The sequence below is a fragment of the Panthera uncia genome, assembly GCF_023721935.1.
Source record: "Panthera uncia isolate 11264 chromosome B2 unlocalized genomic scaffold, Puncia_PCG_1.0 HiC_scaffold_24, whole genome shotgun sequence".
In the NCBI taxonomy this organism is placed as follows: Eukaryota; Metazoa; Chordata; class Mammalia; order Carnivora; family Felidae; genus Panthera; species Panthera uncia.
The window spans coordinates 105084428-105109762 of NW_026057580.1; the positions used below are offsets into that span (position 1 = coordinate 105084428).

The 25335-nt window shown below is 39.1% G+C and overlaps 1 protein-coding gene across 16 annotated transcripts in view; it reads right to left on the reverse strand.

The window, feature by feature from the left end:
• The window catches only part of SYNE1 (spectrin repeat containing nuclear envelope protein 1), a 477690-nt gene that overhangs the window by 46230 nt on the left and 406125 nt on the right, over positions 1-25335 (reverse strand). For 14 of the 16 annotated variants that reach the window (XM_049653080.1, XM_049653082.1, XM_049653085.1 and 11 more), the window contains 2 exons: positions 17212-17370; positions 14147-14313 (listed from right to left, as the gene is read on the reverse strand). In XM_049653080.1, the coding sequence (XP_049509037.1) occupies positions 14147-14313; positions 17212-17370 (326 nt within the window). Of the gene's footprint in view, positions 1-6687; positions 8474-14146; positions 14314-17211; positions 17371-21156; positions 25323-25335 lie in introns of those variants that run through there. The other 2 variants (XM_049653092.1, XM_049653093.1) reach the window with 2 other exon arrangements.

Consider the following 25335-nt stretch of genomic DNA (forward strand, 5'->3'; position numbering starts at 1 on the left):
TCCATTTCCTCATCTCTATAAAATGAAGGTAAAGGAAGAGTATGTGTGAGATCTGAATGAGTTGAATGATGCAGGATATATGGGAAACATTCAATAAATGTCAGCTATGATGATGTTCAACATAGCTATAGTAACAGGTTACTATGGTGGTCACCAAAATTGTTATTTCCACAAATTATGTAATTTATACTAATTGAAGAATACCTGGGAGCAAAAAATGAACATTTCCAATTGGTAGGCACCAAAACAGATAACACACTCATGGTTCTGACTACTCCAGCCCTGGTGGGATTTATTCCTGCACCCTTGTGGCAAACTCAGCTAAAAGAAGAAAGCACACTTAAGACGAATGATCAGTGAGCGATCACGTGCACTTAATGCCAGATCTCGTTAAAGGTAACCGAGGACCCTTTGGGCTACAAGCAGCAGAGGGCAGATCCAGGGCCGACCACCATCTAGTCTTCGCCTGCAAAGCCTAGTTCAATGCAGTATTTTCTACACAGTATGTTTTTAAAAAATGTTTTCCCATTCTTTCCAGGAAGAAGTAAAAACCAGTTTGCTTAAGATTGCCACTTATCTAACAATCCTGTGTGGACATCCTATGTGTAAGATGCTGGGAAGACAAAATAAATAAGACTTGATTATTTTCCTATGAAATGCACGATCTGACTGGAAAGCTGGACATGTCAACAGTGAAACATAACACAGTGTGAGAAGAACTAAACTAATGAACCAAGTCCCTGGCTAATAAATAGGGAGGGATCAATTCTGTCTGGCCGTCTTCAGTAATCATTCATTCGCTCGTTCAGTCTCCATTGGTTCAGGTCTGTATTCTTTCTACAAACATCTATGATGCTAGGTAGCCATGGAGCTAGGCGACAGAAATACAGTGATGACTGAAGGTTCATCCCAGCCATTGAGGAGCTGAGACTTTGCTGAAGAAATAACATTTGAGCTGCATCTTGACAGGTGGATACTAGCCAAGCAGAAGATTTCTGGCCTAGGAAACACAGGAAAGAAAATCAGAGATATGGGAGGCAGAGTGCCATAATGCTGGGGGGGTGGGGGCTGGGGGGTGGGGGTGGTGGGAAGAGAAGCCGAAGAGAGATGTAGTTGTGCTGAAGCAAGACGGATGGATAGGCTAAGATTATAAAAGGCCTGCTGTGACACCATACTGGCTTTGTGCGAACTTTAAAGATAAGCAGGAATGTGGCCAAGACGTATTAGCCCAGGAATGACAGGATCAGTTCTGATTTTGAGTATGTGAGTTTGAAGTGAGGCTCGTATGGAAGACCATTCTGGAAGTAAACAGAATAACCCAAGCAGCTACATCAAAAGCCTGCACTTGGGGAGCCAGGGACAGGGGTGGGGCGGGGATTGCTAAATTCATGAACTGCCATGATGGGAGGCAGAAGGAGTTAAAAATGATGTGATTATATGGATGCTGCCGTCTCCGAGGGAATGGCTGAGGAATAAGTTCACGGGGTTAACGGTGCAGGAAGTTTGCAATATGACGAGTCTGCGGGTCGGGTAGACATGCATAGAAGTGTAGTTCACAGGTGTCGAGGAAAGGTCAGGGTTTATGCCAGGGTTGCTTTAGGTATTATTGGCACAGAGCGAGGCCCAACGAAAGGATGTATTTCATCCTGAAAGGGAATGGATGAAGAGAATGAATTTTAAAAGGCTGGCTCATGAAGGAAGAATCAGAGATATACAAAAGAAAAAAAAATTCATAAAGAAAGAAGGTGACCGAGGAAAAGTGGGGCATGAAACCAAAGGCAGGAAAAACTCCAAGAAAGAGTGGTATTGGTGGGGCGGGGGTAAGACTGATGTTGCTTGAGGGTGCAAACTTACAACAAGCAGTAAATGAGCTGTACAGATCTAATGCACAGTAAAGGAGCAAAGACAACAGTAATTGTGCAATAATTATGAATTGTGATAACTATCGCTACAGGGGCAACCACACTATCATAGATCAATGTATCAAAGTAACACATGCTACACCTTAAATTTACACAATGGTACATGTCACATATATTCAATAACAAAATTTTAAAAAGAAGTGTTTGTTAGTGATCTGAATGCCCCCTTGATTAGATTCACTTGGTCGGCCTCAGATAAATGGATAAATGCAGACTCCTGGCTAGATTCCAATCCACTTCTACCGAATTAGAACCTCTGGGGGTGTGGCCGGGGAACTGGCACTTTTCACAAGCACTCCAGGGGAGTCTCAGATACACTAAAGTTCGGGGACCGATGCTATCCTCTGTCAAATGGACAGCAGGATAGTATAATGAGACCTAAAAAGACCTAAACACAATGCATTTGGCTTAAGAAATACAGTTATGGTAAAGGAGTATTGGTAATTTTTTTTTTTTAACCAGGCAGTAAAGGTGAGTAAATATGGTATGAAACCTGTAGAACGATCTGGCTGCAAGGAAACATTGATTTGTTTGTTTTGTTTAATGCAGTTTAATATTTGGAATAACTCTGGAATGTTTTTAAGCAGAGAATAAGGAACTTGTGAGAAAGAAGCCAATGACCGAAGGAAAAAGGAGGAGAGAAATGACAGATGAAAGCAGTTGATGGCACAAGGATGCAGAGTAGATGGTCAAGGACACAAGGGCAGGGGTACTTTTGAAGGTGTTTTCCTACTGAGTCAGGCTGTAAGCAGGAGTTTGGGAGGGCCACAGGCAATATTTCTCAGCTCTATTATTATCAAGTAATAGCTAGCAGCAAAAATCCATTAACGAGACCCTGGTGCGGGCCTGACACGGCTGAGTATCCAGATTGCTCTAAAGAAAAAGGTAGACGGGAGTGAAAAGCACACGGTCAGTGATTTCACGTTCAGCCCATATTTGAAAGTCACTGCTGGGGCGCCTGCGTGACTCAGTCGGTCAAACATCCAACTCTCGAGTTCGGCTCAGGTCACGATCTCCCAGTTTGTGGGTGTGAGTCCTGCGTAGGGCTCTGCACCGACAGTGCGGAGTCTACTTCGGATGTTCTCTCTCCCTCTCGCTCTGCCCCACCCCTCTCATAAATAAATAAATAAACATTAAAAAAAATAAAATTCACTTCTGCTTTCAGGCCACGAGTGCTCCCCGAAGCTCAGGAAACGGGGTCACCTTATTGCCGCTGCTTATAACATAGACGAATGCAGATGAGCAAAATACATCAACGTCTGAGGTGCCAACTTGGCTCAACTGAAGAGGTATCGGCAACAGAACTTTGCAGAACTCCAGGGATGTGACATATTCCAAGGCAGGAATCGATAAAGAATGTTCTCAGAGACAGAGGACTTGCACCCCGAGACATCAAGTATTTCTCGGCTCTGTTACTCTCAGACAGCAGAGAGGGGCTTCTCAAGCGAGGGGCTGTTCCAGGATCACTTAGGGGTGCTTTCAAAGCACAGAGGCCACCGGCCAACTCTCTTCCCACCTCCTCCAAACTCCTCCTTGGAGGACTCTGAGAAGCTGCTCTGGTCAAGAGCCATGCTCTGAAGAAAATGTCTTATAACCAAAGTCTTTGCAGCATTTTCCTTCTTTCCTTCTTCCTTCCTCTTTAAATTGTTTTTTAGTGTTTATTTATTTTTGAGAAATAGAGTGCGAGTGGGGGAGGAGCAGAGAGAGAGGGAGACACAGAATCTGAAGCAGGCTCCAGGCTCCGAGCTGTCAGCACAGAGCCTGATGCAGGGCTTGAACTCATGAACCCCGAGATCATGACCTGAGCCGAAGTCAGATGGTCAACCGACTGAGCCGCCCAGGCGCCCCAGCATTTTTCTTTATTTTTAATTACTTAAAACTGATATCACCACTTCCATTATAAATAGAATGTTTACAAGCCAATGTTTCTCTCTCAAATAAAAATCTAGTCATGATGTAATAACTTTTCTCTTTGTCACACAAATGCTTTTAAAAGGATTTTCACTATGGCCAATTATTAATAATAATACCTGTATTTCATTAATTATTACAATACCTATATTTGAAAAACATTTTCAGTTTGTAAAGGTACTGTTAGGTACATTACCTACATTGCATGGAAAAAATATGTATGCATGGAAAAAAATGTAGGAATCTTACCTACATTGCGTGGAAAAAATATGTATTTAAAAATTATGTTCATACGCCACAATACATTCTACTGATAGGAAACAGAAAACATGTGTTTCTCTCTGTTTATCATGACTCATAATTCTATTCAAGCTAAGACTTCTCTAGTTATTTTTGTAAATACAAATTGTACGCTGTCCCCAGGGAAGTCCAAGGTATTGACCTTCAATAATAATTCCAAGAATGTTTACATACAACCTACTCACATTTTCTCACATATAAGACAAAACTCACTTGACTGTCAGCCAGTGAATAACAGTTTTAGAATAGCTACTGGATACAAAGCTGTAGGTGCACGTTACCAATGGCCATGGCACGGGCTTGGAATTTAACACGGCCCTGGCCATCCTGCTTCCGTGGTCCAGGTTGAGAGGACAGTCTACAGTCAATAAACACAAGGAGACTGCACTGAGATGTCTGTCCCAGTTTTATCTCTGGAAGAAAGTCCTTTCGGGAACCTCTCCCACCTGACCAGCTTCCTGTCTTCAGATTTGGTAGCTGAACGCGGACCATGCTTTGGGACACATGCTTTATAGCAACCTCATAATATCATCAGGGTTTTGTGTGGAGTTGGAGACTGGAAGAACACCTCATTCAGTGCTTGCTTCCTTCTTTCCCTTATTTTAACTCCCTGGTATTATTTATACACAAGTTCCTCTCCCCATGTTAAGTTCCTTGGAAAGCTGGAACTGTGAATTTCTACTTTGGGTTTTCCCCTTCCCCTGCCGTATTAAACTCAGTGCTTGGCACAAAGTTGGGCACTACTTAAATGCCTGATAAGCGTTAATAATTAGTATTCTACCTAAGTAAAAGACTTTTATTGAGTTAGCACAGTTTATTTTTAATTTCATTGATATTAAACGCATACTTAAATCTTCCCTCTAAGTCCAACGTTTGCGAATGGTCTGTCAAGTACTAAAATTCATTCATCCCCTTGGTTCAAAATTCATTTACCAAAATTATCAAAAGATCTAAGGCACAAAAGAATGTGAGTAAATACTGTTCCCCCAGATATTGTCTACACTAGTCAAATAATTTACAAGATTAGTAATCTTGTATAATATTGAATGAGTTCCCATAGAGCAGTTAGTGTGCAATATGTCAGGGGCATCGTGACATGGAAATGCTTGTTCATATAGTCCATTAGGGACAGGTTCCTCTTTCAAATGAATGTGTAAATCTTAGTGAAGTCAATGGGGGTGAGCATTTAAGTAGTTTTGCTTTCTCATTTTTTAAAACATGCATTTGACTACAAACAGCAAAATGCATTGTGTGTGTGTTGGGGGGAGCAGATGTGAGCTGAGAGGAAGTGGGTAGTAAAGCCCCCATACATCTTCCTTGACCTTACGAAACGCGATATTTGCAGGACATGAGTCATTCTTTGTTAAGAAATGTCCCATCTTTTTTCCATTATTTCTTTAAAGGAAATCCTTGGGTAAAGTGTCACAATATTTCTATTCATCTATCACTGTAAGAAGTTTGAGCAACATTCCTTTTGGTAGCATCCAGGATTATAATTCAAAATGGATGTTTGCCGATGTCACAAGTCTGGGTAAGTTGTTTAGCAAAAGTCTTGTAAATCTGTAAATCCCTGCAGCTGATGGGTCTCTTTGCACAGTCCAGTGTGCCTCACAGGACTTCACCCTTTTTCAGAAGGGTTCTACTACTAAAACCAGTCGTCCAGCGTCTGAACACTGTTGCACGAATATCTATATACACATATACACGTTACATGTATATATTTATCACTATCTTCCTTCATCCTAGTTTAGTAGATCCATCAACAAAAGCAAAAACAAAATTTCATATTCTAAATATAATAGAACCAAAAGCACCATTAGTAAATCCTATTCGTTAATAGGAATTTATTTGGAGGATGTTACGGTACAAGAATAGTATTTTTTTAATGAAGCTAAAATTCCTGATATAACATTATTCTAACAGAAAAATATCATGAAATAAATATTTGCATAATACACAGAATTACTATTTTCGACATACGTTTTTCCATTTGGCGTATGTTTTAAAACCTTTCTACCGGTCAGTGACCAAAACTTACTGGCAAGCCTATACAGAAATGGCTTTTCTCATACACAAAACCCTCTGGGCCCCTGCAATATGAGATCTTTATTTAATAAAGGGAAAGCTTTCAGCCACAAAGCTGGGAACTGGCTAAGACTGAATTTCAGTTTCATCAGGAGCCCATCCTTTAAATAGCAGATGATAGACCAACTGGATCATCTTACTGGGTCTCCTTCTGAATCTCTTTCCTGTGTCTCAGCCTCTCTGCCTCGGCCATACCCCTCGTATGACGCATACAGTCCAGAGACAACTGGAATACCAAGCCATAACCAAGTTCATTAACCTTTCCCTCCGGCTCCACATGCCCAGTAGGGGGAACAAGAAAACAAACCGACAAATAACTCTTGGGAGTCCACGGCCAACGAGCTCCTAACACCAAATCATCTCCACTTAACACTGGCAAAAGCAATTATGGATTAAAGATCCAGCATCTATCCTACGAACCCCACGTAACACGAAAGCTATGCACAATGGAAGAAACTCAAGGAGATGCCTGCCTTGTGACATCGCAGTTACATTCTGGGAGATCTGAGTCCACACAGCCGTCCTCTGCCATCCTCAGGGCACACAGATCTTCTGCCACCACCATGAAGCTTCCAACTTGCAAAAGTTAGGTCTGCAGAGCAAAAGGCTAAATCCTGCGTGGGGATGAAAGCTTCCCCTTGTCTGCGTATGGAAGTATGAAAATGCTCACTCTAAACAAATGTTGGTAGGTCTCTGCCTGATAATATGACACTGAGCAGTGACAAGTGGTCATGTTTCTAAATAAAACCTACATTCATTAACATGTGCCAGGCCTGATCTCCTGGAATGTAGGCCACGAGTGTAAGAAGGGGAAAAGGCTCAGTGTAATCTGCAAAGGAGGGGGAGGCTTTCTAAAGAAAGAAGGATATCAAAAATAAGGCTGGCCTGCAGACACTGCCATTCTGGAAGAACAGTCAACTCTTCTTGTGGGCTGTTTGCTAAGTTGGAAAGGATATTCGAAAAAGATCAATCGCCCAAATGCAAACAAACAAAACCTCCACAAGCGCGGCCCATTGTAGTAGCAAAAAAGAGCAACTTCTTTTTGTCTGCTGTTTGAAATGCGAGCTAAATGGTGTAAGTAGGAGTTTTAGGGGTTGTTTGGGAAGGTGAGATGGAAAAGATACTCAGTAGAAAAGGAGTTGGTCTTCACTTTTGAATAGACTGTTGAAGCAAAAGAGTACCTGAAGAAATAGTATTCTTCCCCTAATATTCAAAACCTTTGTCCTTTTAAAAATAATGATGTACAGCGACACAAATAACATTTTCATTTTAAGGTAATAAAAAAAAGCATCCGTTCATTGGCTTGGTGGGATTCAGATAAATTTATTTTGTGGATTTCAAGAGTTTCAAATTTTCTGCACTGAATCTATAGTAATTTCATAATTTAAGCTTTTAAAGAAAATAGCCTCTCAAATTATTAATTACTGGGAATTTAATAAAATGTGGTGAATGCTGGCTGCTTTAAAACCTTTTTGGATCAAGGTATATATACACACACATATAAATACAAAACTAATAATGAACATTTTCTAAGTTCTTTTTAAAAGGCCTATATGATGAACTGCAAAATAAAAGAAAGCATTTGGTTCTGGTTATGTGAGATAATTGCTTTTAAAACAGAAACATTTTATTTTTAAAAGAAGCAAGCTTATATTTTACATAAGAAATACAGTCCAGACGACTTAGTTTTAATAAAATTACTTTTCAAATCCTGCTATTTAAAGATAAAATGGGTGATGGGCATTGAGGAAGGCACTTGTTGGGATGAGCACTGGGTATTGTATGTAAACCAATTTGACAATATATTATATTCATAAAAATTTTTTAAAAATAAAGATTTCTTACTGTGAATTCTTTATAAAACAATCACTCCTATAATTTATTATTTTTAACAATCAGGAATAGAAACATCTAAGCTTTGGTTAAAGAGATATGTAGGCCATGATTCCGTAACACTAGGGAAATTTATTTTTTCTTGATTATGACTAACATTCCTGAAAACTTGAGATCTTTGAAAACTTTTACTGCCGTTATTTTCCTAGTTCAATTCCTTTTTACCTTATTTAGTTCTCCTCATGGGTTAAAATTTTTTCCCCATGCTCATTATCATTAGGACAATATATTTGTGCCAACAAATGAAATATAAAGCAAGGCTTTAAAGACACGATTACTGTCATAGCAAAAAATGATAACAATATCAATGCCCATCAGTGGGGAAAATATTGGATAAACCATAGTATATTATATATTATATATATTATTGTATATATTATATATTATACACAGTATATTATATTATATTATATTATATTATATTATATTATGGAATACTCTGCAGCTATCTAAAAGAACGAGACTGGCATACGTGGCATTTTATAATATTCACGGTCCTTCTCCGGCATTGCCTCTTTGGAGCTATGGCAGTTATTCTTATGAATATTTTGAAGATGAGGAGTCTAGGGCTCAGAAAGCTTCTGCAGCGAGCCCTGGGTCACACAGGCAGAACGAGGCGGACTAGACTCGGGCCTCTTGATTAGTTCTGCATTGTATCCGTGCTTGCTGCCTCCATACATTCCTGATCCTGGCCAGAGTTTTCCAAATTGGCCACCTTGAGATAAAGCCAGCCACAGATTCCAAGAATCAAGTTTTCTTTTTCCTCGAGTGTGGGTGGAACTCCAAATCCCTTCTGGGGGCAGCTGCCGCAACTTGACCAAGCCTTCCCTGCACTGCGTGTGCGTTTTACCTACACAGCCTCTAAACTCCCTCTGGGCTGAGAAAGCGTCATTCCCTGAGCACTTGGCAGTGCTAAGGTACTGTCTCATGCGATGCTCCGAATACATTTTTACACATGTGGTAACTGAGGTAGTCAGAAGATAAGTAACTTGCCTAACATTTCAGCGTAGCTGAAGCAGAAACATTTCAAGCAGTGGAGGCCTTAAGCCCATGCTCTGCTTTATTCCTATCTGCATGTATGGCACTTGCCATACTATGTCTTAGACTAGAGATACTGAACAATTACTGGAGTGACCATTATGTGCAAAGAACTATATTAGGTTCCGGCTTTGCTATGGACACACTTACATCTTAGGAGAGAAAAGGAATTGCAAACAACTGATCACACGAGATACTGATTATAGTAGAGGGAAATTCTGTTAAGCGCAGTACAGAAAGCGTGCTGACAGGGTAAGAAGAATCTCACCTAATCCAAAGAACAGGAAGAATATGAAGAACAATCAGGAGCGGCCAGGCCAGATGGGGGTAAGAGAGCGGGCGGGAAGATGGAAGGAAGGCCTGTGGTGAGGAGTCATGTATACCTGCTTTATACTCTTACTTGGGTAGGCACCACGTTCTTTTCATTTTTACACCCCTAGAGCTGGTGTCGGCAAACTATGGCTAGACACCTGTTTGGGTAATAAAATGTTATTGGAACCCAGCTCTATTTTTCGGTTTCCACACTGCGTAAGGCTGCTTTTATGATATGGCAGAGGGGTTTTGGCAGGGACCGTTTGGCCCTCAAAGCTAAAAATATTTACTAGATAGTCTTGTGCAAAAGTTTGCCAAGCAAACTTAAAAGCAACCAGTGACCAAGGACCACAGATTGCATGATTCCATGTATACGAACTGTCCAGAACAGGTAAACCTGTGGAGGCAGAAAGTGACTTAGTGGTTGCTGGGGCCACGGAAGGAGGGAGGGTAGAGGGGAAGAAGGTGATTAAGGCTTTTATTTGGGGGTGATGAAAATGTTTTAAAATTAACCATGATGATGGATGCAGAGGTCTCTAAATGTGCTAAAAAAATCACTAAACTGTATACTTGTGATAGATGAGTTGTATGCTACGTGAGTTAGATCTCAATGAAGATGTTATTGAAAAGAAAAAAAGAGCCAAATAACTAAAGTGTGCTTTGGTTTTGGTGATGGGGATTTAGGTTTGATAGAGGGAAGAGCAATATCCTTATATCAGAGAGTAGATTTAATGAAAAAAAAAATAAACAACAAACATCATTACAACAGAGCACACAATCAAGTCTGACCTTCCTAGATACCAAAATGGGGAAAGTTCAATAATGCATTGTCTCTTATAAAAAGCACTGAACAACTAATGCTAAGAGACAGATTTCCTGTTAGTGCTGAACTCTAGAACAACTGCTATGTGGGTTTTTTCACAGAGTTCACTGACAAAATGAGAGCCAGAATCCCAGCAGACAGTTTTAAAGAAATTACATCAATGACTGTTTCTTGTGCTGACTCTTTTTTCTTAAAGTTTATTTGCTTATTTTGAAAGAGCATGTGAGAGGGGAAGGGACAGAGAGAGAAGGAGAGAGAATCCCAAGGAGGCTCCACGCTGTCAGTACGGAGGGGCTTGATCCCACGATCCCACATGGGGCTTGATCCCACGAACCATGAGATCATGACGTGAGCCAAAATCAACAGTTGGATGCTCAAGTGACTGAGCCGCTCAGGTGCCCCTCTTATGTTGACTCTTAATGAAAGCCAAGGGCTCAGAAATGCTTTGGCCAATTGTCATGGCTGGTGTTGAGCAACTGAACTTTCTGAGATGAAGAAAATGTTCTGTATCTGCAGTTCCCAATAAGGCAGCCATTATCTTCATATGGCAAATGGGCCTTGGAAATATGACTAGCACAACTGACTATAATTAAAATTAAACCATAGCTTGATTATATCCCATTTAAGTTAACTTAAAGACCCACGGGTCGCTAGTGACTGCTACATTAAACTGAGCAGGTCTAGAAACTATGGTCAGGATACTAGAGCATTATCCCCTAAGACCTAAAAATAACTAAGCAAATTTTGTTGCCCTAAAAAGCTGACAACTCTTAGTGACAGTTTAAAAATTCAATGCAAAACACATTTATTTTGTGTTAGACAGAATGGTTTAAGCTAATCCACTAGTGATAGGAAGTTGACTCAAAGTTATACATTCTATTTGCATGCAACAGGTTTATTAGCAGTGCATCTTCTTTCTTTTCTTTTTCCTGTTTCTGTTAGCAGGAAAGCTATGCACCTGAAAATATAATCTTCAGCAACAACCTCTCCATTCCCACAAGAACACCAAAACAGCACAGAAATATCAAAAGGCTCAACTAAGTTGTGTTCTGCATTAATGAATCAGTGTGGAAGGAAAACAAAGTTGGAAGAGGGAAGAGTGGTGAATGAGACTGAACCGTAGAAACTTGATATTTGAGCTGGTAGGTCATAGTTGAAGATGGGTGTGGGGAACGGTCAGCTGGTCTGTGTACTCCCGAGGCTCTGATAAACAAGGAAATGGAAAGTAAATGTGACGGCCAAGTGTCATTTAGGAGAGGCTTCAAGGAGACTATGAACCCAGTGTGGCACTAAACTCTAGAGCAAATGAACGGTGAGCACATCAACTGGTTCACATCAGAAGAAGGCAAAAAGAAATGGACAGCATATCGACAGAATCTCCTGTAGGAACTGCACCTGTGTATGGTAAGACTCTATAACCGTAGAAACATATGAGTGTTTTAGTGACTGTAGTATAAAGCACGTATATTTTATAAATATTTGATTGATTCAAGTTTACTAGTGTATCTTTGGAAAAATAAATAACACCTAGAAAATCCTCACTTGAACAACAGAAAAGTTATACATAAACATGACTTTGAGGAGAAACCACCTACCTCATTTGATGTAATGTAAATTTAGTTCATACACTAAACTAGCTGCTTATGATTAACTTATATTAGATTCCATCTAAAACATCTTTAACATAGTGTATCCCCCATATTCCATACCACTGAGCCACTAAAGATGAGAAAAGAACATTAACTAGTTTAACTGGATTACATGGCAATGTAAGCTAACCCATGAGTCATAATCTGACCAAAAAAATCCAGGGATGTTTACCAACTGGGCGGCTTCCCTAAGAAGGGTATTTATAGAATAAAGAGCTTCAGTTTGTCCTTCTGAAATAAGATTTGGTTATCACGGACTGAGAAGTGAGGCTAAACATAGCAGTGGGGTTCTAAAACCTACATATGCTGGAATACTTGGAGTAGGTGAGCTGAACCGTACATTTCCATTTCTTTGTAGTACCTTTACCCGGGCATTTAGCTCATCACTTTACTGGATTTCTTTTTGCATGTCTCTATGCCCACCATGAACTTCTCAAGGAAAGGAACCTCTGTCTTTGTAGCCTCGAAATGTCTCAGAGCTGATGTCAGCACTTTACAAAGGATTGGGAAACTAGATTGTTGAAATAAATAACAGAGTCTAATTTCCTTTTAATTGCATTCTTTAGAGCAGGGACAAGGAAGTCATAAGTTTGGCAGACAGCATAATATAGTCTCCAGAGCATGGGCTGTAGAATCAGAGAGTGCAGGCTAGGCCACTTAGCATGTGAGGGGCCATGGACAAGCCTGAGCCTCAGCCTCTGTATCAGGAAAATGGGTACAATAATAATGCCCAGCTCAAAGGGTGCGGTGAACAAAACATGAGAAGACACGTATGAAGCCTATAGCATGGTCACTGCACAAATTAAGGGTTCAATAAATGTTAGCCATCACAGTGCTGTTGTTAAACATTTTGAAAACTGATCAACATTGATTCCATTTTTGTTTCATTGTTGCTAGCATAAATTATAATCTCATCTTTGTAAATTAGCTTCTCTTGGATAACTCCCTCTGTGGAAAAAAATATGCTAGTTATTTCCAAAATCAACATATGGAATTGCCATGACCATATGCAATTCTTGTGGGCACACAGTATTCAAAAGGCACTATTTCAGGTCCAAATTCATGCAGCATGGCTAAGGAAAAGAACCCAGATTTTAAAAAGTGTATTGTTGGTTACATCCAAGATGTCTGTGAATCAGAAGCATTTGTAATATTCTAAATCTCCTAACTGCCATAAAAAAGAATACCCATTTAAATATTCAAGTATTCATTCATTTAAATATTTATTGAGCCCAAATTGAGGCACTGTTCTTGGTCATGACATACAGTGGATAGAATGGTCAGAGATGCCTGCCCTCATGGAACCTGCATCCAACATGAAGCCAAGTTCACCTCAAATAAAGCATTTACTTTAGTCATTCCCTTTATAACAAATAGCCCAGTGCCTCATTAATTATATCAGACTTTTATATTATTAATAAAGACCCTTATATATTTTAATTTCTTTACTTTTATCTCTTTTCTTCACCCTGCCCTTCTCCAGCAGCAACTGAATATTCCTCCCAGATACAAGGCAGACAATAACAGTTATTAAACCTAACACAATATTATAATAATGCAGCAGATTATTTCTACAGCTAAGCAGAGTGGCAATAATTAGCTTTATTCCCACATTTTGCTAATTGGAAATATAGTAGGAATGTGTGTGTGTGTGTATATAAGCATATATAAGTACATATATATATAAGCATATATAAGCATATATATGTATATATATAAGTGTATATATACATGTATATAAGTATATATACATATATATGTACATATATAAATATATAATTTATATAAATATAAATTTATACAAATATAAATATGTACACACATATGTACATATATAAATATATACATTTATATATATATATATATATATATAACTTTTTTTCCTATTGCAGACAAAAATACCCTCCATGGATACTAGCCGCAGTTTTTTACTTCCTTCCTCATAGAAGGTTAAATACCCATGAAGCTCTGAAATACAGAATTTTCCTTTTGAGAATGGGTTTTGTTTTGATATGACTTGAAGCTAAGTGGCAACACCACTGAATTTATTACATACGAAGGAGAATTTCAAAGTTCATGAAAGTGACATTTATGAGAAAAGCCTAAAAACGGTGGGGAGAAAGAACACAGAGGAAGATTCACTGTAATGAAAGGTGGACCAAATGCTTTAAAATTCTGCATACATGTGTCCTATTGACCAGAATCCTTTGTACCTGGCTGCCATGAGATCCAGGAGATGCTGCCACCGGTCGTTGACCTTTCCAAGCTTGTATTCAATCTCAGAGGCTTTGCTTTCATGGCTGGCTCGAGCAAGTCGTTCTCCCATTTGCTGGAGCTGTATTTTGTTCTCTTGGGCAACAGCAATTTCCTCTTGATAATCCTGCATAATAAATAGCAATCACAGAGGTCAGAAATCATTGTCTTAATGCATTCAGCCTGGCTCTGCTAGAAACATGATAATTACAGTTTTCCACTGCTTGGAAATAGTTTGGGCAGGAAGAATACTGTGTGATTATCAGTCCATGTACACAAGAATTAATGTACACAAGTACATTACAGTCCATGTACACAAGAATTAAACCTATTATTTTCAGTATGTACATAGACTCTCGATTGAATTTTCATAGAGATGGTCTTAACGAGGATGGAGATGCTTTTTTTTTTTTTTTTTTTTACATAAAATGGGCATTTAAAAAGCAGTTAACAGTATATACATAGATATAAAAGACAAAACTTGAAAGATTTTAATGCTGGGAAATTATATCTTATTGTTGTAATCACCAGCCTGGTGTTATATTTAGAATCAATCCTCATACAAATAGTTGCTAAGAGGCTTAGAAGATGTGTGTGTGTGTGTGTGTGTGTGTGTGTGTGTGTGTGTGTCTGCGCAATTATATATGTACAACTGACATATATGTATATATATGTAAAAGCATATATGTGCTTCTGTCAATTATTTGTGCAGATTATTTTAAGAATTAATACCTTCATTTAATAGAGCTATCCTCTATATCATGTCAATACTTTACAACACATAAATCATGGCAAATTAACTCACAAGAATGATAACCATTAGTCTTAGAGGATCAGTGGGTCTCCAATCTTCTTCATTCACCCAGTTTCTGCACTCACTCCTCTTAAAAATTGTATTGGATAAGGAAACACTGGCTCCATATGCGAGAGAAAGTCCACTGAATGGTATGGTTGAAGTGATGATGAATGGACATCTCCTGTCCTCTCCAACTCTCACTGCCTGACCAATGATCCTCTTACTCATGCCACAGTGACATGAGCCAATCTTTAGAATCACCGTTTTCAATTTTGGGCTAAACTCCTGTCATGCAGCAAATATTATCTCAGCAAAATAATACACAAAGATAGGTATTATAGGGCCACGGATATTTTAACTTTCTCTTGATCTAAAGTTAGTGTGGCAATAAGGTTATCCCCTCAAGTCAGTTACTGAAGCAAGAAGACTCCAAAGAAATGGGAGAAGCCAGTGCAATTTTATTCTATCTCAGTGTTGAGCGCTCTCTTTAGGCCCAGCAACCCCAACGCACCTGTCCTCCATTTTATGTTACTTCAATACAGTGGGATTCTATGACCAAAACACTAGATGACTGACACCACAACAGGAAAGCTCATAAAGACTTCTTTTTATATCCCTTAAGTCATTTTATATAAGAATAGTATAGTTAATATTTTAAAGATCATTTCTGAATTGTGCCAGATAGTATAACAAAATTATGTGAAAAACTAACATTTTTCTAAATTTTAAATTGTGGTTGTATTTTGTTCAAGAGATAGTTTTTTTCCACACCCCCAAAATACGCCACCTTAAATTTCATGAAGAAAATCGATGAGAGTATAGATACACACTTAACCAAAATTTCTTCTATGGCAAACTTCACCATAATACCTATAGGACATTAATCATGCCTAGTAGAGCATTGTCTGGTATCCAGAAACTATCAAAGGGCAAAGTTATGGGCAGAAAATGAAATCTGTATTATCTTAGTCTACATTTTAAAGGTTTACAATATCAAATATACAAATGTTTATTGCTAGAATTATATATATATATATATTTTTTTTAATTTTTAATGTTTATTTATTTTTGAGAGAGAGAGAAAGAGAGAGACAGAGAGAGCGAGGGAGGGGCAGAGAGAGAGGAAGACACAGAATCCGAAGCAGGCTCCAGGCTCTGAGCTGTCAGCACAGAGCCTGACACGAGGCTCGAACCCACGAACCGTGAGATCATGACCTGAGCTGAAGTCGGACACTTGACCGACTGAGCCACCCAGGAGCCCCCAGAATTTTATATCTTAAGTGGAGGCCTATAAGGTTATTAATATCGCATGCTGACACATTAGAGTTTTTTTTTCTTTTTATGTGTATGCATGCAGAAAGATATCTTTTCCTACTATTTACATTTATTTTAGGACAAACGAGGCTATAATTCACTTATTCAATAGTGACTGAGGACTTATGAGAAGGCAGGCATTGCTCAGGGTCAGGAGATGCAGCAATGAACAAAATAGACAAAGACACTTCCGGCAAAGCTTATAATCCAGTGGGGCTTTCATTGTACAGGGATAAGAAACAAGTACGTAGGGAAAGTACACCGTAAACCTGGCAGTGATATGTGCTAACAAGGAACATAAACTAAACAAAAGTAAAAATGGTTCATTGTCCAAAAATAATGTAAAAGCACCACCGATCTCATCAAAAACATTTTTCAATGCTAGTAAATTCGATCAGCCTACACTGACATGAAAAACATCCATGTCACATGAATGTATAAAATAATGCGAGTTATACACAACTTGAAAATAATATGAAGCAAAATTCTCAGGAAGTCTTCATTCTTGTAACTGTCTCTGAATTATGTTTTATAGAGAAAATGCCAGTCTAACTAATCCTAAGAATTTTTTCTTTTGGTTTCTCTCAAGTGATTTTTTACCTCTTTAAAAACAAAAACAAAACCACAAAAGCAATATACATAAATGATTCCTTCTGAACAGGTAGCTAAAGCCAAAAAATACTGAACATTTGTCTACCAGCAGATAATTAACTTCATCACATCCATATATTTTGTATGTAAAAGAGGTCTTTCCATGCAAGTTTATTTCATATTAAAAAGATCAAACGTTTAAAATATAGTGTTCCTTTTACAGGAAAGTAATTTCATAATGAGTAAGACCATCTTTTTATACCTACTAAAAGTATGCCTAAGCGTCACGAAGAGTGAAAACATATGTAGCCATGCATCCTGTACCTTCTTGAGTTTCTCTATCATTTCTTCAATGAGAATGTCTCCATTTTGAGAAACTTTGCTTTCCATCTGGGTCAGCCATTCGCAAAGCTCCTTGTTCTTTTCACTGAAGACAGCCCATTCATTCAATCTCTCACTCACTTGCTGCCGCCTTAAGGAGAGCTGAAAAATTTCAATGGGAGAAAATGTAAAGGGATAATGAGAGCAGAACTTGTACCCTGAGGAAAAAGCCAATAAAGTCAGTTGGGTGGACTGGAATAAGCACTAGCTGTGCATCTCTTTAGGTCACTGTTCCCTGGGACACGGTGCCAGGAGGGAATCCCCAGCAAGTTTTCACTTTTCACAACAAGGACCCGCTGCTAAATGCCAGGGGAGGGGGGAGGGTGGGGATCCAACCCTGTACTTGTCTCCTGAAGAGTTAGACGCATGCACATTCACTCATTAAAGGTTCTGAACAACCCAGCCCCACACTGTGATTGGTTCCCTGTAGAGATTCTACACCATCATTAATGTACTTTCATTGAAAGAGAAAGTAGAAAGAAGAAAGAGAGGAAAGGATAGGAGATGAAGGAAGGAAAGGAGAGAAGAAAAACGGAAAGAAGGATAAAAGAAGGGAAAAGGAAAGGAAAGAACAAGGAAGAAAAGGGAAATGGAAGAAAAGAAGGGAGGAAAGAAAAAAGGAAGCAAGAACTGAATCTCAGGTATCTGGAGAGATTGGAACAGATGACACAGTGGCAAGAGGTCAGAAGTGGAGGACGGATCCCTTGTGGCTCAGCTCTATGCCAATCCTTTTACTTTGGACAAGTTCTCTTACTTCCCTCCTACTTTCTGTCTTATTTATTAACCTTTGTGTCTTTTCCTTCTCTATTTCTTTTGCATTACGGCGTCATTGAGATTTAATTCACGTACCATACAATTTTGCTTAGCATGTTTTTAAAGTTCATCTATGTTGTACCATGGGTCAGTGCTTCACTCCTTTTAGCTATTGAAGATATTCCATCGTGTGGACAGACAACGTTTTATTTACCAACTCAACTGCTGATGGATGTTTGGGTTGTTTCTGCTTCTTGGCTACTGTAATACTGCTGTTGTACACTTGTGTCCAAGTGTGTGTGGGGACACACGTTTAGTGGCCTTAGGGGTATATACCTAGGGGTGGAATTGCCAGGTTACACGGTGGCGCTACAGATTGCCTGCCTAAGTGGCTGTGCCAGCGTACGTTCCCACCAGCAACAGGGGGCTCATTTCTCTACATCCTCACCGACACCTGTTATTATCTGCCTTTTTGATTTTGGTCATCCTAGTGGACGTGAAGTGGTATCTCACTGCGATGTGGATCTGCGTTTCTCTGATGGCTAATGATGTTGAGCGTCTCTTCACATTTCTTGGCCATTTGTGTATCTTCTTTAGGGAACTATTTAGTCAAATCCTTTGTCCATTTTTGAATGGGGCTGTTGTAACAGCCCTTTCTGCATTAGAAACACAAGGGGCCCATTCCTTATCTGTGGGTCTAGAGTGATCCCTTCCAGAATTTAAAAATTTTCTGACATCATAATAGTCTTGTTTTTGCAGGGCTGGTTAAGATCGTAAGGAATATTTTTAGTTGGCTAAACTACCTGTTACCAAAATATCACGTCATTTGAGTGGCAATGCGATGATCCTTCTTTATGGATGTTCTACGCGCTCATGCTGATAACGCTCGACATTCTATCAGTCATCCCATTACATTAAGCACCTACCTCTCAATTTTCTTTTTTTTCACTAACATTTTATTATGAAAAACATGAGGCATACAGAAAAGTGGAAAGAGTTGTAATGGCAAGCACTCATAACATGTTCCCTATTGTTAACTCCCAAATTGTTAACATTTTGTTCCATTTTGCTTTAATACATATATTCCTTATCCATCAACCCATTTCACTTTGTGATACACTTCAAACCAATTTCCTTTTAAAAAATCAAAATCAAAATAGTTTCTAAGGTGCTATATACTTGTAGTTAGCAATTCTGCCTGTAGTTGGCTGTGTTAATGAGTCAAGGTCCCACAAAACCCAAAATGTCTATGATTCTACACCTAAGAAAACAATTAGGCTTTGAGACCAGGTTCCCTATGCTAGGGCTGGGCCTAGTCAGAGTGAACTGCTTAGACAGTGGGCCCCATAATCTCACATAGTTTCTGAAATGTCAGTCTTCACAAATTCAGTCTTTTGAATTAATTATGAGCTTTTAAAACAAAAGTTTCTCTGGGTAGGGTGACACTGATGAATCCCTTGAGTGTTTCCCCAATAGTACAAGTCAGTTTATCATTGTTTTCTTTGAGGCAGAAAAATACAGAACAGCCAAAGAGAAATGAATTTACTTAGGGTAAATTCACTGGCAGGAATGGAAAAGGCTAAGAAAAGGCAGGTTAAAAATTTTTGGAGCTAAAATTCAGCTAAGCGCATGATCCTTCCAGCATCCCTTCCCTCTCAAACTCTGACAGCAGAGTGTATTCCGATCTTCTGCTGGAATGCTAAGATTTGGAATTTTCTGGTGAAGAACTTTTCCTTCTCATTCACAGAGCATCAGAGTCAAGAGTGTGGCTGGTCATTAAAATTCTGTTTTAAGTGATGTCCAAACTGAAACTATATTTTTGTAATTGGGACCTCCAAAAGCAACTGTTTTCTAAGAAAAGGGCAAAAACCCCTGCCCTTCAGACTTAAGATTAATAGGTCTTGCTACGTGTAGCTCCTCCTTTTCTTTTCCCCCAAATCTTGGTCACGAGCAAGGATGAATTCCAGGGCTTTTCTCAACATCTGCAAGGAAGATCACCACATCACAGACGATTTTGAGAGGTAGGTTTTATTACCCCCATTCCAAAGATAAGAAAAGAGAAGGTTAGACAAAGTTGAGGCAGTTGCTTATAGTCCGTATGAGATAGAGCCAGCAAAGCTGGAGTCTTTGATACAGGCTGCAATATAACATTACGATCAAATATCCAGAGGCAGCTGAGATTCAAAAACCCAGTCTCTATCCCTTACTAAGGATATGATCAGGGCAAGGTCACTTGTCATCTCTAAGCCTCACTTCCTTCATTATAAATGAATTTTCGTCTGTTCCAAATTTCATTAAGCAAATGTTTACTGTTTGCAGTAAACAAGTGTCTACTACGTGCCAAGCATTGATACGTGTCCTGGAATACAGCAGGCTCATAATAGAATACGAACAAGAAAACGATTTAAGAAGGCCACTGGTACATAACTAATGATCTAACGAAAGCCAGCCTTTAATATACGACTGCTGCTGCTAATACTACAGGGTATCATTTGAATTTTTAGTATTTTTTTTCTCCTTGACCCCCATGTATTCAGTAAGTCCACTAAGAAGCTCTCGGGTTTCTTACACACCATGAAAGCACTGCTTTCATTTGCTTATGCTAAAGCAACAGAGGAAAGAAACAGACCACAGGCAGTGGTTGCAAAGTGCCACCAAAAGCTTTTCAAAAGACATTCAAAATGGAGACGGCATTGTCCTTTTGGTTTGTAAAACTGATATTCAGGCTATATGATAAGTGAACATTACCCTCTCTGTCTTTGGGTTCAGCCGAAACCCTCGAATTCGTGATCAGCTTAGCACATATTTGTGTTTTCTCAAGGGTATACACACGCACTGCATTGCCAACAGCTGGCAAGAACCAGCTAAAACCTCCAGAGCCTGAGGCAGCTGAACAGGAAATACATCCTTTTCTACTTCGAATATTTTTACCATGACAATTTGAAAAACACCAAGCAATGACAATGGTGATATATTTATGTCTCAACTAGAATTACACACAGATCTACGAACCAAAACAGGAATCAGGACAAAGATAAGCTAAGGCTATACACGGGCACAACAGACCATTTGGGGAGTCTGTTTATAAACAGTTTACTTTTGTCCTATCGACCCTCCCCTGAAACATTTACTTACAGTGTGTCTTCCTCACTCTCACCGGCAGCCCCAATCACTCCTGCCTTCTCATCAACTGCTTCCATTGGAATACGGACACACGACTTTCTCTTTAACGGTGGGATAATGCCATGTTTAACTGAAGTTTTTAACTTTTAAAATGAGACACAGCCCCAAGCTCATTTCCTTTTGTGGTTTCATACTTGACAGAAGTACTCCGGAAACTCACTCAAGGACTAGTAACTAATTTATATTCCTACTTACAGTTATATCCTGGCACCTCTGTGTGACTACCCATGCCTAAAATCTCACTGGTTTAACTAATTCTTTTTAGATTGAAGTAACGTCAGATCAGTATGCTTTACCTTCATGCCTGAAGACATTCAATTTAGAAAGTTTCTAGAAACACGATGTAGTCAATCTGCTTCCTCTTTTTTGACTTGGTCCACTCACAGGTGCAAGGTATTAATCTCTTCAAGGCACATTATATGATAACAGCAGCCTTCAAACTGTATTTCCAAACAGACTATTGCCTAGACATATCTAAGTCTGGTGAGCAGTTGTAAACATATAAATTTTTGTCCCCTTTTCTCTTTTTTCAGCTTGATTGAGACAGAATTGAATTACAACAGTGTGTAAGTTTAAGGTGTTCAATGTGGTACTGTGATATATATTGACACGGCGAAACGATTACCTCAAGATTACTTAACACATCCATCATCTCACATGATTCCTATTTTTGTGTATGCTGTCAGAGCATTTAAGGTATTACTCAGCCATAAAAAAGAATGAAATCTTGACGTTTGCAACAACATGGATAGATCTAGAGGCTGTACTACTACGTGAAATAAGTCAGAGAAAGACAGACGCCATATGATTTCACTCGTGGAATTTAAGAAACAAAACAAATGAACAAATTAAAAAAGAGACAAACAAACAAAAGACTCTTAAATATAGAGAACACACTGGTGGCTGCTAGAGGGGAGGCAGGTAGGGGACGGGTGAAATAGGTGAAGGGGATTAAAGGTACACTTATGTTGACAAGCACTGAGTAATGTGTTGAACCACTATATGCATACCTGAAGCTAATATAACATTGTATGCTACGGATATTGGAATTTGAAAAATAAATAAAAATTTGGGGCGCCTGGGTGGCTCAGTCGGTTAAGCTCCTGACCCTTGGTTTCAGCTCAGGTCATGATCTCATGATCTCAAATCCCTCTTCCGGCTCCCCGTTGATAACACTGGCTGGTTTGGGCTTCTCTCTCCCTCTCTGTGTGCCCCTCCCCACTCAAGTGTGCGCATGTGCTCCCTCTCAAAATAAACTTTAAAAAATAAATAAAATTTTAAATTGATTAATTAATAAATTAAAAAATATATTCTCTTAGCAACTTTCACGTATATAATACAGTCTTGTTAACTATAGTTACCATGCTGTACGTTAGAGCCCCAGAACTCATTCATCTCATAACTAGAAGTTTATGCCCTTTGTGTCTCATAGCATTTTTACCCAGTACCAGTTTTCCTAAATCAAAAAATATTGCACAATCATAATCTTCTTAACTTTCAAAATATTCGGAGACCTTGCCATTATTTTACATTTAGAAGAACATAAGAATTATGACATAAAACAAATATCCTAAAGTCTTGTCTTAATTAATAGTACCTATGAACACTGAGCTGTTCTAGGCACTGGAGATAAAAAGAAATGGTCTTAATTCTTAAGGGTCTCATATAGTCTTTTTAAAAAAAATTTTTAATGTTTATTTATTTTTGAGAGAGAGAGAATGAGCGGGGGAAGAACAGAGAGAGAGGGAGACACAGAACCTGAAGCAGGCTCCAGGCTCTGAGCTGTCAGCACAGATCCCAACATGGGGCTTGAACTCATGAACTGTGAGATCATGACCTGAGCTGAAGTCAGACGTTTAATTGACTGAGCCACTCAGGTGACCCAAGGGCCTCATAGTCTTGAAATAAAGCCACAAACATTTAGAAGAAGAAGAAGAAGAACAAGAAGAAGAAGAAGAAGAAGAAGAAGAAGAAGAAGAAGAAGAAAGAAAGAAAGAAAGAAAGAAAGAGAGGGAGGAAGAAGAGAGGAACAACTCACTGTCACATGATGGTTTGGACAAAACAGAAATGGGAGTTCAGAGGAACAGAAAAATACTGACGCCTGAGGATCTCAAACAATGGCATCACAGGGGTTATGGAGTTTGAAAAAAGGTTAAAATTAGAAGAGAAGGAATGGTCAGTCTAGGCAGGAAGAATGATCTGAGCAAGATCTTGGGGTAGGGCAGTTCATGGCAGGTTTGGAAAAGGAATGGAAGCCAATATCTCAAGTGTTATCTCTCTGAAGGCTCTGTAGACATCAATTAGCCAGAGAAACAGATACAGTAAAATTAACTTCACAGATATGCTGAAAAGTGTTGAGTCAGCAAGTAGTGCTGGAGTTTTCTCAATCTTAAGAAAAACAAATGAATAAGGCTCGTAAAAGTAATTGAACATTGCTGTGACCATTTTCCATTATTTGTACCCACCAAATTATCTTTCACTTACATGATATGCCATGATAAAGTCCTTACATTAGAAAATTATATGATAATTTACTGGATATTAATGTATTGATTTGGGCTTGAATAATTCAAAGAGGTATATACTATTGTGATTAGTATTATTACGCTCCATGTAAGTTTCTCATTGTGTTCACTAAGACTATGAAGCTCCATAAAAAATGGCTAAATTAATTTTGAACTCAACATCATCTCTTACATTCCTGCCTTTTAAAAGTATATATTCATAGGAAATTATTCACACATTTACAAAGTGTGCTCCAGGGTTTCTCTTTGGCTCATGGTCTGAAAAGTATCTCAGTTTTAATCTAAACATACAGAGAAATTTACCTAACAACAAATTTCTTGTTGATGTCAAATGAATTAGGAGGCTCTGAGCCTCTTAAACTTTGCTTAATGTTTCCTGAAGCATGAAGATAAGCACCTCTAAAGTCAGAAAAAGTGGGGAGGATGGCAGAGAAGAGGTCTCTAGCATAGCACAGTTGGCCTGAAACTGGGTAGGTACCGAGACCTTTCTCAAAAGCCCCTTCCTCATCCATCCAACACTTGCCTCTCCCCAGCCAGGTCCTCTGTCTACTCCACACCTGTACCTTTATTCAAGCTGTGACCTCGTGCAACCCATCTGCTTGCTCCCTCCACACCAATCTGTCCCCTCTGCTCCCCATCTCCCTGCACTCAGCTTGAGATTTATCTGCTGCAACGAGCGTTTCCTTTATTCCCTGCAACCCAAACTGCCCTTAGTTTGCTTACATCATTATACATTGTTTTAACTTGTTTATACCAGTTTTCTTCTTCACTGTACAAGTTCTTCTGGACTCATTCTCCTCTCCACTCTGTTGTAAACTTGATTGTAGGAGCATCTGCCATAGCTTGTGAAATTCACAATAATTCATGTGACTGACCCATTTAACAAATTATCAACCATGCATCACAGCCTATTATGTGCCAAGCAGAGCAGTCAGGTGAAGGAAGGGACACTATAGACACACTCCCAGCTTCCCAGAGGGTCTGGTCTCAAGGCCCTCGGTCAGAGTCTGTTCTTCACTTGTGGGCCTTTGATCTATGTCATTCCTCTTTACTTTGGATGCCTTCTCATTGCCTTTCCGCCAATCTTTCCCTCTCATTTCAAAATCAAAATCCAATCTGGGATCTCTTTTAAGCTATTAAGAAGGTACGAATCAGGTATGACTAAAAATGCCAAACACATGAATTACGAGGAAACAACTCTGGTAAATCAATAAGCCACGGCAATTCCAAACACAAAACCACCCCCACAGTTTTAGCCGAAGTTGCAAATAAAACAAAGCTTTTTCACATGTTAAAGTAGAAAAAGACCACCAGTATCCACCTAGCAAGACCCCATCCGTGAACCAAAAAACTGGTTTTCCTCTTACACTGTTTTGCTGGCCAGTGGAAGGGACAGCGAGAGAATCCAGTTTGGATGCATTTCAAATATAATATTAAGATTTAATTGACTTAATCTGAAATATGCTCACAAAAACCAGAGTTCTTCCTCTGTGTCTACTCTGAGTTATGGGATGGGTCCAAACGTGGGTCAAGCCATTTGACGCTCCAAGCCATCTTCCAGTTTTCCACCTTACCGAGCTAACGCGGAGTCTAGACTTCATCCTAC